This window comes from Scardinius erythrophthalmus, assembly GCF_964197995.2.
Source record: "Scardinius erythrophthalmus genome assembly, chromosome: 16".
Classification (NCBI taxonomy): Eukaryota; Metazoa; Chordata; class Actinopteri; order Cypriniformes; family Leuciscidae; genus Scardinius; species Scardinius erythrophthalmus.
The window spans coordinates 9,520,372-9,538,026 of record NC_138236.1 but is presented as its reverse complement, the minus strand read 5'-3'; the positions used below and the strand labels follow the sequence as shown (position 1 = coordinate 9,538,026).

The window sequence follows — 17,655 nt, the reverse complement described above, 5'->3', positions numbered from 1 at the left end:
ACTGTTGTCCAAAATGATCTTACAGTACAGTAAACATGTTATAGGAACAACCTGCGGTTAAGTGTCCTGCTCAAGGGCACAATGGTGATCATTCCTGCATCGAACCCTGTAAGGTTTGATCCTCCAACCTTTCAGTTACCACCTCAGATCATTGACCATTACATCACACCACCCCATTATGATCTCTTGTTTCACTGCATTGGCGGTTCCACGCTGAATGTGAGTGAAGCTGTTACGCGAGCACTCAGGGAAGCTACTGATCTCAGTTCAGGGTGAATGTGTGTGTCTGTATGGTTGGTTATGCAGTAGGCACAGTGCGGGCTGACTGAACAGCAGACTGGTTATGCAGCAGATTTCAGGTGAGAGAATCAGGGGTGTTGTCAGGTGTGGGCATCTGCACCCAGCCGAGCACCGGTGCCTAATGACGGCTCTTTTAATGAGCGCTGATACATGATGAATGCGGCCATATGGTCAAACAGCCTGCCGAAATCAAGCGCACAATTTTCCTTTAGCATTTAGCAGAGGTAACGAAGCGATCGCACACGGTGGGTTCGTGAACAGCAGGAACACGATGTGACCTTCATTCACCTTGCAGAGATTCTGAATTTTTTACATATACAGTTCAAGAAGGTCATGGCCTTTTCTTTACATTACCTGCAAATTAGCAAAAGTTATGCAGCCTAATTAGCTTCGTTTCAAGCTGCACTATTTCAGTGTTTTGTTGCACTGCTGGATCATTCCCTGTGAAAGCCCAGTAGTCAGTATGAAATCTAGGAGATAACAAATGGCTGACAATCCCACAAGGTATTAGTGAGGTATGGAGAAGCATGGTAAAACTTCAGAATATGAGCGTCTGGGAGATTATATTATGAATCTAAAATGCATGATTTTACTGCCTTGGTGCTTCAGAACTTACACCAGTCAAATATTTGGACACACATACTCAATCTTTATTCTATATTTATCTTACTATTTTGCATATTTTGGAATAATATTGGAGTCATCAAAATGATAATATAACACAAATGTAAGAATGGGAAGTATGTAATGACCCAAAAATGTAAAATGATTCATAACTATCTTAGATTTTAGCTTTTTTTTTTTTTTTTAAGATTACAGCTGGGCATTTTAAGTTTTGTGGATTTTAGTCCTTGCCTATTGGCTCTAAAGCCATCTATATGCTAATGTTCCTAAAATATATACATTTTTTAAATTTACAGTCTTTCTTTTCTAGAAAATAGAAATTAGATTCAGAATCCAAAACATCGACGACTCTTGTTACACGACTTTCAGGTAATGAAATCTGCAACTTGCAACAGACTACAAAATGGTAAATCATTGTTCATGGCTGTTATGTAACTAAAGCTTATTGGCTATTTACAAAATAGCTGCGCCCAAAATCGCACACTCACAAGTAGATAGGTAAATAAGTACTTACTTGTTGACCACTTAAAAACGTTCTATATAGTATAAGTGTGTGTAGTATTAATGTAATCTGGACATACTACATTCGCCATGTTGTCATTTTCATGTGACCTACCAGCATCAGTTGCGTTGCTTCACTGTCATTCATAAATCCTCTCCTGTGGCCTCATGGGATAGTAAAGTGTCCATGGTATTCACACTTCAGAATTTCACCAGAAGAATTAGGTCACCCTGGTACATTTTGCCTACTCTTTTGTGAGTTTTGTGAATTCGGACATACTACTCTTGCCACATTGTTTTTCACCTATATAAGTGTGTGATTTCAGATGCAGCCAAAGTGACTTCAGTATGTCCCATTTAAACTTCTGTTTTAACAGGAAATAAACCAGCACAGATGCACAGCACAGGAAAAAAAATGCCTAAATGCCCTTTTATCCATTTGAAAAAGTTTTTAAAATGACATTTGATTATTAACATTAATTATTTATTAATAATTAAACAACCCAAATAATTATTTTATTTTAATTATTTTATTTTTAATAGTTAATTTGTGTAAAGAAAAACATATGTAGCCACAATTTATATCCGTATATGAAATGTATTTAAAACACTTAAGCATAAGCCTTTAACATTATAAGAAACATATATTCAGTCTAGTGAGGCCAAACTTTTGATTAGTAGTGTAGATGCAGTGCATAGATCCAGAAGAATCCCATCGGATACTCTTTAACAGTTTGGAGCTAGTGCGGTGTCGTTTAAAGAACGATTTGTTCACTCAGCCGTGAGTGACTGAATCAGCACATCAACAGCACACACGTCACATGGGTAACGGTTTACCTTTTTCATTCAATTTGTGATTGATTCCTAAATTACCGATCTGATCAAATTACCCAGATAGCTGCGCTTGTTTAACGCCACTCTGCCCCGACAAATTGATAACAGAGAAGAGTCAGACAGCGAGTTTGTAGGAAAGAGAGGCGGAGGTCTAATCAGGGCAAAGCCTCTCTGTGCTATAATTACACAAATAACCGAGCAGAGTCACTCATATTTCAAATTCATACTCGCTCGTTTTATTTCAGTACAGCCGCTGAATGCAAATTAAAGTGTGGTATTGCAGAGTCAATGCTACATAGGCCTACTCTGTATACATCATGTATTTCTTTTTCATTCTAATGATACAAAAAAGAATTTACTATTAAATGCCAGTTAATGACACAGACTGGCCACTACTAGTTTCATATTATAGTGGATAAGTGTGAAGTTTCCGAAAAAAAAATATATACTGTATATAGCCGAAATCATAGGTCCTACAACAGTCCTACAACATAGGTCCAGTGTTTGCGCGTTCCTGACAGACAGTGGACATTTTATAGTGATTTTCTGCAGGTTACATTGAAACACCAGTAGGTGGAGACAAGTGACTGTCTTTATGAAAACATTCAATCAACCGATTTGTGCAAAATACAATATAAACAAGTTACTGTCATTAAATCATTTGCTCAGTAGATTCATTCAAATCACTGATAATTTCAGGAAAGAAACCAGTGACAAAACCTGTTTTATACATGTTCAGATGTTGCAGAATGGGTTAAACCGTGTCCTAACCAGACATGAATCGATAAGTTCTGTGACACACCAAGCAAACAGTCGACCGTCGGTGAGCATCTGTCGGGCTAGTTTTTTGCGGTGTGTTCCACACATCGGCTAGTCGGGCTCATGTCGGCAGCAGTTGCCCGGTGTTAGGGCCGTCGTGAGAGAGATTGGCTGATTAGTTAAGCGAACGAGTCAGTGCATGAGAATATTCTAGTACGCTAATATTTTCATAACTACATGAGCTGCCTGGAATGAATAAATTGATTAACATGATGGATATTCAAAATAGTAATCAAGCGCTGCTTTGTTTACGGTTTGTATATCTGCAGTCGTAGATTCGGTTTCTCTTTTTGATTGACGAATGTAGACTATTGATACCTGCTGATATAAACAGTTATTTCATTACACGCAGGCGCAGAACGCACATGTTAGTTGGCAGTTTTCTGTAGTCTTTGTGGTGTGTTCAAGAACAGCTTTTTGGCCGAGATGCAGCCGACGCGAGGCGACAACAACACAGTCGGCTTTCGTCGTAGCTCGTTTTTTGCCGTTGGCTTGGAGTGTCACTCACAGCCTAAAGATTTCCAGTGACAAGCAATTTCTCTGTCCACACCAGTTTGTGACGAAATCAATCAAATAGCACAACCAATCAAAAGAGTAGGTGGGCGGGCTCTCTCTGCAAGCGCACTGCACTCACAACGAAATGGTAAATATCCTACATAATATAATTGATAAATATGAAGCAATTTGAACATTGTTAAAAATACATAACCAACTGAGTGATTCATATGATCATTTGAATGGAATGCACTTGTGTGTTCAAATTGAGATCACAGTTTTAACGTTTGTGTTACCTTTACGGGAGACCGCGAGAAGTTTAAAGGAGAACTCCGGTCAATTTTAACATTGAGCTCATTTTTTTGTAAATTTGGAGTGCTGTCAATACAGAGAACAATGACAAAAATCGGTGTTAAGAGGCTAAAAGCTGGTTTAAAACTTGCCCCATTGAAGTCAACAGGGTGCAAATTTTAAAAAGAGGATAACATGGTGTAGGCAACACCGATTTTTGTCATTGTTCTCTGTATTGACAGCACTCCAAATTTACAAAAAAAATTAGCTCAATGTTAAAATTGACCGGAGTTCTCCTTTAACAAGTCAGAAAAGAGCTATGGTGATGTCATCAACATCATACACTCCCATCACCTTTTAATCTGACAGGAGAAGTGGCATGTGACTGTGAGCAACATTGTAGATTTTATGACCAAAAATATTATTTTCAGGAAGGAAAGTAAAATATACCAAAATGATTTTTTTTCCGCATGTTGCTGTGTTTCATATGGTTAGGACCCATTGTTACAGTGTCTCTAAAGGTGCTTTCACAGCCTGTTTGACACCACAGTTCAGTTAATTTTTTCTGTGAAATAGCTGTATGAACATGATCCATCCTAAATTACAAACTGTTCATCAGAGATGTATAATTTGCACTCTGGTCACACTTACTATAATATATTACATTTCTCATAGCAATTCCTCCTTTTCACACAGCAATGTGACAGAAGCATGTTTCTCAGCCTGTTTTTTCTCCATCCTCACTAAGAGCTCCATTTAATACCGCACCAAGCATTTGGTTCCGTTAAAAACTCCATGTCCTCCCGCATTCGTAAGACTAAATAGCATTTCAATCTGATCTTTGCTATCCTCCATCATCTCTCCATGCCCCTCTCAAATCTCCCAGTAATCCTGTTTAGTCAGGCTGTGTGCGTTTCTGTGAAGAGTGTGTGCGCGTTCAGAGATAGAAAGAGGTAGAGGAGGTGCGAGTGAGAGAATTGGAGAGCAAGCGAGAATGTGTGAGCAAAAGAGAAAGTCGTTCAGCTGTATCAGAGTAGCTGGGGCCATATGCTATTCCTTCTCCAGTTTCCCAGCATGCCTGCTCAAGCCCTCGGCGCTTCAGGGAGAGACACTCACTTAGGGGATGTGAACGGAGTCGCATTGTCCTCTTACACCAGATGTTATCACGCTCACTAATTGGCTCAGCAAAAACAAAGCAAGAGGATGGAATGCCTGGCCCACATGAGCAGTACACAGCCTTTGCGCCCAGAGCACCAATAACAATCATACAGACCTCACTGACAGCCCTCTGAAGCAATTAGCAGTCCAGACATACAACTTCCTCCAGCTCTGCTTGTTCCGACGCAACATGTCAGTTTTTTTTTATCATTCGTGGTGAAGCTGTAATACAAAATAGCTTGAATAGTCTTCAAAACAGACCTCGAGCGGTTGGCAATGCCGATACGAGCAGCTGAACTGACCTTGGTTTTCAACATGGTGGATTTCCCCACTGTCCTCAGGTTTCTTGTTATTGTAACAATTAAGGTGTTTTCACAGCCATCCTGTGCAGACACAACTGCTAGAGCCATTACAGGTTTTACAGTTGAAAAACAGAGAGAAGGAAAAGAGGAAAGTATGAAACTTCCAACACGTGTGCTCATAGTCATGAACAGCAACACTGTATATATATATAAAGTTTGGGGTTCGTAAGATTTTTAATAATTATTTAATTATTACTTTTACTCAGCAAGGAAGCATGTACACATTAAATAGGTCAAAAGTGACAGGGGGCAATTCTCAATACCGGCTGGAAATGACTGATGTGTCCTTGAGCAAGACACCTAACCCCCAATCACTCCCCAGGCGCAGCACTGAATGGCTGCCCACTGCTCCTGGTGTGTGTGTGTCCACGGTTTGCAGTGTGTGTGTTCACTATTTACTACTACTAATGTGTGTGCTCTAACATGGATGGATTATACGCAGAGGATAAATTCAAACTATGGATTACCATACTTGGCCTTCACGTTACTTCACTTCACTTAAAGAACATACATTGCCGCAAAACATTATTCTTGCAAAAGGATATTCTATTTAAAATAAATGCTGTTCTGTTGAACTTTCTTTTCACCAAAGAATCTTTAAAAAAAAGTATTATGGTACCCACAAAAATATTAAGTAGCACAACTATTTTCAAACCGTGAAATCCGTAAGTGATTTCTGAAGGATCACGTGACACTGAAGACTGGAGTAATGATGCTAAAAATTCTGCTTTGATCACAGGAATACATTACATTTTAAAATATGTTCAAATAGAAAACATTTCTTTTAAATTGTAATACTATTTCTCAGTATTACTGTTTTTACTGTATTTTGGAATAAATAAATTCAACCTTGGTGGGCATTAGAACATTTTTAAAACTCCGAAACTATGTGTATATAGTGATATAATGTATTATTTACATATGATTTTTTAGATGAAAACCATCTCAGACTCATTTTAAAAATAAAAACTGCAATTTAAATATTTTAAAATTACAACATTTTACACATAAGGTGTAAATGATTAATGCCCGGTTTCACAGACAGGGCTTAGATTAAGCCAGGATTAGGCCTTAGATCAATTAGAACATTTAAGTAGCTTTTATGAACATGCCTTAGAAAAACACATTACTGGTGTCCATCTTGAGACAAAATAATGGCACTGACATACATCAAGTTGTTTTCAGTTAAAACAGCTCAGTAATGTAATTTAGTCTGGGACTAGGCTTAAGCCTTGTCTGTAAAACCAGAGGAATGGTAACCAATCACCACTTAATCATTATTTTAGCAAACTCACATTCGATCTGGCTCCATTCTAATATTTAACGCCCACTTTTCAGCATCCAGTCAATTCTCAATGGATATTAAATACCCTTATTCACTCAGAAATATGTCACGTGATGCAATTAAAATAGTTTGCTTTTTGTTTCTGAAGGTTCTGTTCGCTGGTCCATGTCAAGTTCTAGTAGTGCTACCCCTCTAAGTGGTAGCAGATGTCTTGTGAGAGTGATCCAGGTCTGGCACCATTAGCTTGGTGTAAGAACAGTCCAGGTCTATTTCAAGGGGATTCACTTTGATTGAGAATGTGAGAATTTCACTGTGATGTGTAATAACCTTGAACAGTGTAAAGAGAAGCAGCACTCTGAATGTCCTACATCACTCTTGGTGCTGTTCCACAGCCTGTGAACTTGGTAAACTATTGGTGCAATCCTGCAACATAACCAAAAGTTATTGAACAAACTGCTTTGCATATAAACATGCTCATCAGTCTTCATACAGCAGACATAACAAGTGTGCATGTGTTCAATTTATTTTCATTTAAGGTTATGTTTGTGAGGCATAATATGAGTCTGGCTCATCCTGGATATTACGCACAAAAATATTTCCATTTCTGCTCAAATTTCACAGTTTTCTACATCTGTAATTAAATTCCAAGTAGTCGAAACACTAAACTCATCAATGCAGGGTGTAATTCTAAGGCATCTAAAGCAGCAATTGCATTGCGCTGAAATGTTTTGGCAGAACAAATTATGTGTAAATCATTAATAAAAACATTTGTATATAAATTGTCCCATTAAATTGATGTAAGAATGATTTTACGTACAATGAACGCAGACATTGCTTCTGTAGTACTTGTATTTCATGAATAAGTCCTAATAAAACTAGGAAAGAGCAACAGTTTTTAATTACAATTCTAGATAAGAGGCTTTTCTCTCATCTCAACAGTGTTGGAATTACTCCAGGTCATATTATGCATTAATTTTCTGTTTGGTGGTATAATGGAATTACATTTTAACATTCAAGATACAGTTCTAAGTATTTTCATTTTAAAGGGTTTGGTTTCACTCTCTTCTCTGTGCTGGGAACTCAACTGGGGCTGTCGGCACAGAAAAGTTGTATTCTGTCAATCTCCTGTCGTTCTATGATAGATTGCCCTTTGCGAATGAAAATACTGCCATGCATGTTAAGTATGGCTGATCTGGCCATGTGACTGAAATCTATACCTTATAAACGACTGTATTTCAGTACTATGAGGCAAACAAGGATTTAGCCACTGCTGGTAGATACCCAGCAAACAGGGAACGTAAAATTGGGTATCATTCGACTGCATTCAGCACCGAATCTAAAGAGACCAGTTTTATGACTTTTGGCTAAACCGTTCAAAAATTATAAGCAAAAATGTCAATTTTCTGTATCTCCTGACCACTAGGTGGCACTGCGGCAAAACTGTACATGTACCCATAGGTCATGGTTGTCATAACACACACCAAGTTTAGTCAGAATACGCTAAAGCATTTTGGCGTGCCCTTCGCTGAATTCGTTCGCGTGTTATTCGAGAACGGTTTGACGAATCAACTTGACTTCGTAAACTTTTTGTCGGTATGATCTGAAGATGATTTGGTTAAATTTTCGTGAAAATCGGAGCAACGGCCTAAGAGGAGTTATAAAAAAAAAGTCGTTTTTTTTGGGAAAATGGCTTAAAAATTCTCAGAATTTTAGTTAATATTCTGGCAAAGTGAATGAAATGATAGCTACTACTTACCTCAGAATATTCAGAGGACATTCGAAAGTAACATTCCCATAATATTTGAAGATTGATAAAATGGAAGTTTTCCTTTGGTTTGCATAACCAAGAATATTTTTTTTTAAATGTAAAAAAAAAAACTGGATTTTGAACGTTAAGAAAACATTATTTTAGCCTATGTTAGCTTATTTTAGCCATTCTGCAGGCAAAATGCCTCTGTTTTTAAGCTATTAGATCAAAAGTGTTTAATTTCAAACCAGATTAATTGCATAGGCCTGTAGTTAAGATGAGTGGGGAATGCTAAACTGACTCACTTTCTCCAGGTATTATAAAACTTCCAGGCAAACAGACTTATGCCTACATGTGACAGAAAAGTACATTCATGACCCTGACTTTACAGACAGACGGCATCCTATGAAACCCACTTGTATCAGCAACTGTCAATCAGCATTACTGGGCAAATATAAGCTGCAATCAACCAATCAAAAGAAAGCAATGATTAATTCAGGGGAAAACACTGTGTCTGTTGGACCTGAAGGAAAGAAGAGAGGGAAATGAACACCAGGTGCCTGTGCAAACCCACAGTAAATGGACTGTGCAGAGAGAAACGAAAAGAAGGAGAGAACGCCTGAAAGAGTGACAGACAGCTGGGTAAACAGAGAGTTTCACGGTACCTGCTCTCTTTAGTTACGCTAACATTTGCATGATATATCTGTCTGGGTAAAAACAGACACTGATGAAGCTACATGCAAGAAATAACCATCAACAGTGCATTCGTTTCAGCTGCGTAAATGCAGTTTATGTGTTGATAGCGCTACTTCTGCTTAAAAAAAGCACATTGTGACCTCAGACGTGGGTCTACTACATCTACCATGGTTTCTCTGACATGCATACTTGACGGAAAGAATTAGTAGTGCAGATGTTTGAAAAGAACAAACATGATGAAACAGCTGGGAGTGAGAAGCTGTTCACTCACACTTTAAAGGTTGTGCTGAAGGATGTCATAACACTGCCTCCTGCTGGAAGAATGTAGCAATGCTGAGCTAACTCAACCTGTTCGTGTTATAGGTCATTTTTTTATGTTAAAATACTTTGCTATCCCATGTTATGCAGAAACTACCATAAGTGAGCCATTTGGTGATTTGATCAAAAAAACACTTTGCCTCTGTAGTGCTATCAGAATAATGCTGGGATAAAGCTAGCTGTTAGCATTTGCTCAGCTGATTCCCATGGAAGTAAGTGATTCTGCCATCTTTGCTGAATGAAAGTTGTTTTGAGACAACTTTTGCCGTAAATGTCAAGTAACTAGCTGTGTCTCATTTTGTCTGCCGAATACGGCATAAAGGATGTCTTATTTCAGAACCGTAACAATTATAAAATTGACTCTTATTCATAGAGAGTTGCTAATTGTTGTAATTTCGTAATGACTTTGCAATGTAGTGGTCAGATTACTGAAATTAATCAGCCTCAATGAAGTATGTGGCCAACAAATGCAACCTCCACAGGACTCAGCCTTTGAGATGAGACAGAGCTAGGCGGCGTCCGAAATCGCATACTTTCTTGAGTAGGTAACGTTACTTATTTTAAATAAGTAATTACTTAACGTGTTCTAAAAAAGTATATTCTATATTGTATGAGTGTGTGTAGTATGAATATAATCCGGACGTACTACATTCGCCATGTTGTCATTATCATGTGACCTACCAGCATCAGTTGCTTTTCACTTCCATTCACAAATTCTCCCCCGTGGCCCCTTGGGATAGTAAAATGTTCATCATAAGCACACTTCAGAATCTCGCCAGAAGAAGTAGATCATCCGGGTACTTTTTGCCTACTCTTTTTTGAGTGCTGTGAATTCGGACATACTTCTTTTGTTTAGTCACATACTGTTTTTCGCCTGCTATATACAGTAGTAGGGAAGTATTTATTTCGGATGCATCCCTAGAGCCACAGAAAAATGACATCCTGCAGGAACCCTTAAAAAAGCCTTCCAAAAAAAAATTGTGTTGAGTTTTAAGATTTTATATGTTTTGGAATTAAAGTAGCCTACTAATTAGAGCTTAAAGTCAACTTGAAATAAAATATGACCCTGTTTACTTTTGTGCTCATTCCTGGTCTTATTGTGAATGATTCATCAGTGTATGGTTTCAAAGTAATTCATTAATTATTAATTACTTTGAAACCAATTATTTTTTAATTATGTTTAATAGACAGGCCTATTTATTGGTGAGCAAATTTCAGCATCATTACTCCAGTCTTAAATGTCACATGATCCTTCAGAAATCATTCTAATATGCTGATTTGCTGTTCAAATTATCCGACATATCGCTTGAGACTTATAAAAATAACTTAATTTGGAGTACTTCTTTATTGCACAATGCATATTTCTTAATATTAAGCCTATTAAGGTATGCCCTGAGGATGGTCGTTTGACCGAAAGCTTGGTGATTAAATTTGCTTAAAGGATTTAAGTGTGCAGACAGTTTATTTTTTTGAGATTTTTAATATTAAGCCTAAAATGTGTTTTAATATCACTATTAGAAAGGATAGTATGATCTCTGTATAATATCAGTCTTTAAATGCAAGAGATTTATACCTAAAGTATATTTGCAATAGTATAGCACAATCAAATATACTGAAGTATATCTTTAGTTAGACCTCAGCACTATTTCCAGATAGCTAAAGTGCATTAAGTAAAATCAGATGTTCCAATTTAGCAGACTTGAAGTATACCAATTTAGTATACCGAAAAGTACAATTACAGGGTATTTATATTAAGTAGTCTACATAGGCCTATGTAAATGTATTTGTAGTGTACTTTGCATTAAATAAATGTATTTCAAATACATTTTAGTATATTTATTTTTCACTAGGGTATATACAGTATCTATATATAAAGCCGCATGCACAGGCTGTCAGATAATGTAAAATAACATACAAATAGCTATTTAGGCATTGCTTTAGCAAACTGTTTGTTTGCATTTGCAATATGTCACATTACGGAAGTTGGATTGCGAACAGCGAATCCTACAGAAACGAGCAGAGGTGAAAAGTATATATTTCTCATAAAAGTGTCTCTTAACCTCTCAAGCATGTTATTTGTTAAGGCGTAGCCATTTAACTTCATAAAAATACACAGGCTGATTTCAGATTTATACAGCCAAGTGTGACGGTGACCAGTAGCAATGGCAGTCATCTCAGCGGGACGAATGGAATGAAAGAGGAAGTTGGAAGTAGGGCAGTTCATGATTAAAGAAGCGGAATATTTTCCCTTCATGTATGGCTCTCTCTCTCTCTCTCTCTCTCTCCAGAGATTCATGAGTTGCAGTTGTCACCACCCCCCAACTTCCTCCATTTTAATCAACAATGCCTCATGAATAATTCTACAACCTCTTCGGGACAAAACATTGACTTCCTCAATGCTGGAGTTGATATTTTGGTCATGAATCATTTAGAGATCCGTTGTTCGTTGCCAGAGCTTAACTTCATATTTTCCCGGTTATTTCTGAGGCGTTTGTATTTTCCATTCACATCACGATCATCTTCTATGTTCCACATTTGCCAGTCCTCTCAGTTATCAGTAATTTTTTTTTGCAATCCTTTGCATTCCTACAATACCATAGCAGACTGTAATTGCATAATTCTGGCCCATTATTTATCATATAGAGCCGCAGAACAAGAGATAACATAATAGCTTTGGCCAGCTGACAACCTCCAATACAGTGGCTGCAAATTGTTGATTGTCACATAAATTATTTTCACATTCATAATGTAAATAGGGGAGGGTGTACAAGGAGAGTAAATTTGATGTCTTGAGTCATTATTATTGTTGTAATTTGTAATAATGAATCTCTGGATTGTTGGGAGTGCAAATGAGCTCTTAATTTAGAGACTAAACATGAACATGCATTTTAATGACATCATTTGCATACATTAAGGCGGTAAATGTGGCGTCCTGGCATATTGGAGTGCTCAGGATTAATTGCTCGGCTGACCCGCTAAACAGAGCAGTTTAACATAGTGTGTTGTCACTCACTTATCCTTTCTGCCTCTCTTGATTAGTAACTTTTAACCTGTCGGGAGCTTCGTCTGAGTTATTCTGCGGGGAGATTTTTCTCCAAAACTGCTGCGCTGGCTGCTAGATGACAGTGTAATAGAATTTCTAAGACATAAATAAAGAATACCACAGCTGTGTCTTTGCCGAATTGCTGTTTGAGTTGGCCGACTAATCAAATGCAGTTTTACAAATTAATAAAAATGTTCAGCTTCAATACAACTTAAGCGCCAACTTAAAACATTGGTGACATGCTGTCGGTTGCTACAAATTTAACTTACATTTTTGTAACAGCACTTTGTTAATTATAATTTTTTGATGAGACTATAGTATTTTAGGTTTTAAGTGTTGTGGTTATACTTTTGAAAACAAAACACAAGAACAAGAGGAAATATGAGGATTTGTTTGCACCATTAAAAATAAATAATGGTGAAATCAAAGCTATTGATTAAATACCTAGGTTCTGACAATATCACATGAAAAAAATATTCTAAATTGCTAGAAGCATAGCCTATTGCACAGAGCTGAATAGAATTTCCTATAATCAGAAATTATATTTCAAGAAGTGTGGGTATTCTTCTGATTTGATCAGAATATAAATTCATAATGACTATGAACTGAATAAATTTGATTAAAAGTCTAGCATTCTATGGACGAAGCAACAAGAACATAAATTATATTAAATCTATAATATATGCAGTGTTTCTTTTGTATTCACTGCAGGGTGATTTTGACATCCACATCAGGTAATGAGGGACTCAGTGGAAAATTTGAGGATTTTATTTTTATTCTTTTAACAAATATTGATAAATATTTCCTTTCTGACAAACTGGGCAGTTATTGTGTATTTTTTTCCTCACCATTGTCACTTGCTCACTGTTGGATGACACTATTGTCTGTAAAACTGCTTTGGAAGCATATTTAGTTTGCTGACTGAATTAAAATATGTATATTAAATAGGCTTTTGCATCGGAGGTCTTCGTATTTTCCATGTAATATCATAGTATTTTACAAAATACCCAATAATGTCATCGTTTTACACAAAGGGATCAGTATATTAAATAAAATATAAAAAAAAACTCTGACTCGGAGGACTTATATGTTGAAATGACGTGCTCGTGCTCGTGATGTAATTAGGTCCGCCTTCACGCGCTTTGAAGATGGCAGCCGCCGTAAACACACCGACACCTGAGATCGCGACAACGAAGACTGATGATGGTGAATATGACCAAAAATGTATTTTCTGTAAAATCGTGAAGGGGGAGATGGGAACTGAGCTCCTGCACCATGTAAGTGTGCTGTCGGTGTTTTATCTAAGATAACAAATAAGTGACAGTGAAGATAATAAAGTGTGATGATACGATGAGGCTAAAGATCACACTGCAAAATGGTTCATGAAATCGTGAAGTAATACACCGACATGTCTTTAATTCATAAAAGTATTACTTGCATTTTAACTTTGTCAACAACAACAAAAATGTATCAAGATTACTATAGTTCCATAGTCAGTTACTAAAGAATAATTTTACTATTAAATTTTGCAATCTGATTAATTTGCACAGCCATCGTCATCAATTATTAATACTACTAATAAAGAAATTCTGCATATTAATATGAATTTGATATGTTTTTACAATAATTCAAGTCATGTTTTGTTGTTTATAAGTCACTTAAGCACATTTAAAAACATCAGAAGTTGCAAAAGTGCTCAAGCCCTATCACTGTTTTTTTATTTATTTATTTTAAATAAAACCTTTATCTTTTCAGGATGAGACTGTATCCTGTTTCAGAGATATACACCCTGGAGCTCCTCATCACTATCTGGTTGTGCCAAATAAACATGTGGGCAATTGTAAATCTCTCAGAAAAGAGCATGTGCCATTAGGTAAACACGCTGTGATTTATCAGAGACTGGTGTAAATGTTTAGACGTATCTGACAGTAGCTAATCTAGAGCCTTTCTAGTAACAATCAGAAGTAATGAGTCAGTTTTACCATTTACAAGTAGTCACAATTCCCAATTTACTTACACATACTGCAGCATGCATGTTTGACAAAGCAGGCATCTCTGTATTATCTATTTTGTGGTTTTTAGTGGAGAAGATGGTGGAGATGGGGAAAGAGATACTTCAGAAGAACAATGTAACTGATTTAAATGATGTTAGGTAATGGATAAAACATCTGATACTTTGCCACTTATACTAAAATCAAGTCCTTGTTCATGTAGCATGCCAATTTATGCCAACATGTCAATCGTATTTCCAAGGTTTGGCTTCCACTGGCCTCCTTTCTCCTCTGTCACACATCTGCATCTCCATGTTCTCGCACCTGTCAGTCAGATGGGCTTCATGTCGCGCTTGGTCTACAGGCTAAACTCGTATTGGTTCATCACGGTAAGCAATCAAATCAACCACCCAACAATCCACTATTCCCCCTATCCTCCAAGTGCACAAGTAAATTACATCCACTAAAACTAATAATCACATTCCCTTGGAGCAGGTTATTGATGCGTAAAAAAAAACAATGTTTTCTGAGCGTAGCAATTTATTAAGCCCGTTGAATGAGACCTTTTGTCTTGTAATTGGGACAAGCAAATTGTATTAAATTAAAATGGACAAGCTACAGTGGCAGGGGATGAAACCCTTTTTTGTTTTTGCCAGCACTATAGATGCAGCTGAAGGGATGCTGTGGAGAAATGTTCTTACCAGTTCTACCACTACAACCTTTTTCTTTACGTTTTAAATAATAGAATTGTTGATTTACCCTTGCTTTTGAGTATGCAAATAGTCAAGTCAAATTTATTTCTATAGCACTTTTTACAATACAGATTGTTTCAAAGCAGCTTTACAGAGATAACAGGAAAATAATGCAACAAAGTTTGTTTCCAGAAGAAAATTGGTGTCATAGTCTGTGATGTTTAATTTTTGTTGTAAAAAAGTTATTAATTTAGGTAATTTTTATATATATATATATATATATACACTGGTATATATATATATATATATATATATATATATATATATATATATATATATATATATATATATATATATATATATATATATATATATAGCCACTCTGGAGAAAACCATGATGTCATCGACCAGCTCAGTTCAGTTCTCATATAATGGTGTCACTGCAGTTAGATCAATATTATTTTTGAAAATTAAATTTAATGTTAAATTTAATGTCCCCAACTAAGCAAGCCAAAAGCCAATGGCAACAAAGGTGGAAAAGGCGACAAAAAAAAAAAAAGCTTCAAAAGAGGTTTTTTTTTTTTTATAATTTTGTTTTAAAAATTGATGTAATGCATATTTTTGAGCCAGGAACAGTGCGTTTAAACAACTATAAGTTAAATAACATTTCAAAGTGTTTAAATAAATTTTTTACTTTTTTTGTCAGCTGGTACAATCAAATATTTGTAAATATATATTCCTAATTTTATTGTGAGATCTTAGCACATTAACCATGAAAGTGCCTAACACATTGTTTTGAGATTGTGTATTTTATTTGATAAATTATTGCATTCTAGTGGTATTTAGTATCTTTAGCATCTGATTTTACTTTTTATGACCGATAAATGTAAATTATATGATTTTTTTTTTTTTTTTTACGAAGAACAATCTAGTTTTTAGCCATTTGTTCACTTTGACTTCTTATTTGTTGGTTTAAAACAAGAATTTACATGGCTGAATATCAGTTGTGCCACCTGACAACATTAATAATGACAGGGAATATGCTGAATACTGGATTTTTTTTTTTCATTTCAATTACAAATAAAAATAAAATACAAATACAAGTGTTTTAGTCAACAGTCTCTATTGAAGTAAAAGTGGTAAATTGATCAAAAACAGAATAAATCACATGACATCACATTCGGAACGCAAGAACTGTAATAGGCTACAGTGCTAGAGATTGGTTAAATACAACAAAGTTATGACGCATTATCATGCTTGCGGTTATTACCTCAATTCATAACTTAATGTTTAATATTATGTATTATATTTTATTCAGAATTTCTTCTTATTAAAACACCATTTTAAATAGTTTTCTTATAGTCTGTTTATTTGTGGGGACGGTTGAGCCACCTGACATTTTGGGTGTTTAAGATACCAAAATATAAAATAATATTTATTAATTGAATGTATTGAAAATGAATTCAAACTAAATAGGTTTCACAGAATGAAGTGATACATGTCAAATATTTTAAAAGGAAATAATGCACTTGGACACAAAAAAATGCACGTCATGTCACTGACCCAAATGTATAGCTAACTCTTGTCTGTTTTCACTTTGCAGGCAGACCAGTTACTCCAAAAGCTGAACTCTATGAGCTAAATGTACAGGAAGTGAGAGGAACTCAAAATACATTCATGTTTGAGATGCCCAGAGCCACTTACACATAACAACAGTCCAAGTCAATTTGTTTGTGATGACAAAAGGCCACAGACGAATGCCGCCCTCGGGGTTATAATACTCATTAATGCTACTTTCATTGTTAGTTATATTGTCTGGCAGATGGGCTAATCAAATTTGCAGCTACAAAATTGTAGCTACTTTTGAATTGATTTGAAAAAAGAAAAAAAAAGCATGCTGAATAGTAATGACATTGATAAACTTGACAAAATCATTAATCTTTTACGGTGAACAGTTGGACTTCTTTCAGTCGTACTCAAAAAAAAAAAAAAAAAAAAAAAAGAAGAAGATTTTTAAGGATACAAAGCAGTGACAAAGACTTTTAAAAATATGAACGAGCTGAAAAGGGCAATTAAGCTCAATAATAATTGGATTTAGCTTAGTCCAAATCCACTTCTGAATGATTTCAGCATCAGAATGCGGCAGTGTTTTGTCATTCTCTACTGCATCAGACAGTGATGTAAGAGCAATTTAATCTGTTTTCCTTCATATAACTCTAAATTAAATGTTTTACCTCTGTTTATGCCATGACATCGATTTTACTATATAGATATAAAACATGCCTCAGATGTATTTAATTGTTGAGTGATGTAAAGTTGTATTTGCACTGTATGATGTGTGTAAGCATGTAAACAAAATAAATAACCTGCATATGTTTTATGCTTTTTAATAGGTTTTTTTTTGTGCTTCAAATGTATCACATGATCATAACTCTAGATATATTTTATGATAATTATATTTATAATAAATTCAAAGCAACTCCATACACAAAAGTAGAC

General features: G+C 35.8%; 1 protein-coding gene across 2 annotated transcripts; it reads left to right on the top strand.

The window, feature by feature from the left end:
* The first annotated feature begins 13,544 nt into the window (after positions 1-13,544).
* hint3 (histidine triad nucleotide binding protein 3) lies at positions 13,545-17,546 on the top strand. 2 transcript variants are annotated; one of them, XM_081388386.1, is made up of 5 exons: positions 13,545-13,750; positions 14,229-14,346; positions 14,556-14,625; positions 14,727-14,853; positions 16,760-17,546. In XM_081388386.1, exons 1-5 carry the CDS (start codon positions 13,622-13,624, stop codon positions 16,796-16,798), a joined length of 483 nt encoding a protein of 160 aa, XP_081244512.1. In that variant the 5' UTR covers positions 13,545-13,621; the 3' UTR covers positions 16,799-17,546. The 2 variants fall into 2 exon arrangements, with proteins under 2 accessions (XP_081244512.1, XP_081244513.1); XM_081388387.1 differs by having other exon boundaries at positions 13,588-13,750; positions 14,796-14,853.
* Positions 17,547-17,655: the final 109 nt, after the last annotated feature.

Bases quoted from the DNA above. Each gene is read 5' to 3' on its own strand.
- hint3 (XM_081388386.1), top strand. From the start codon at position 13,622: ATGGCAGCCGCCGTAAACACACCGACACCTGAGATCGCGACAACGAAG. The intron at 13,751-14,228 runs GTAAGTGTGCTG...TTATCTTTTCAG, and splicing joins GAACTGAGCTCCTGCACCAT to GATGAGACTGTATCCTGTTT. The intron at 14,347-14,555 runs GTAAACACGCTG...TGTGGTTTTTAG, and splicing joins AAAAGAGCATGTGCCATTAG to TGGAGAAGATGGTGGAGATG.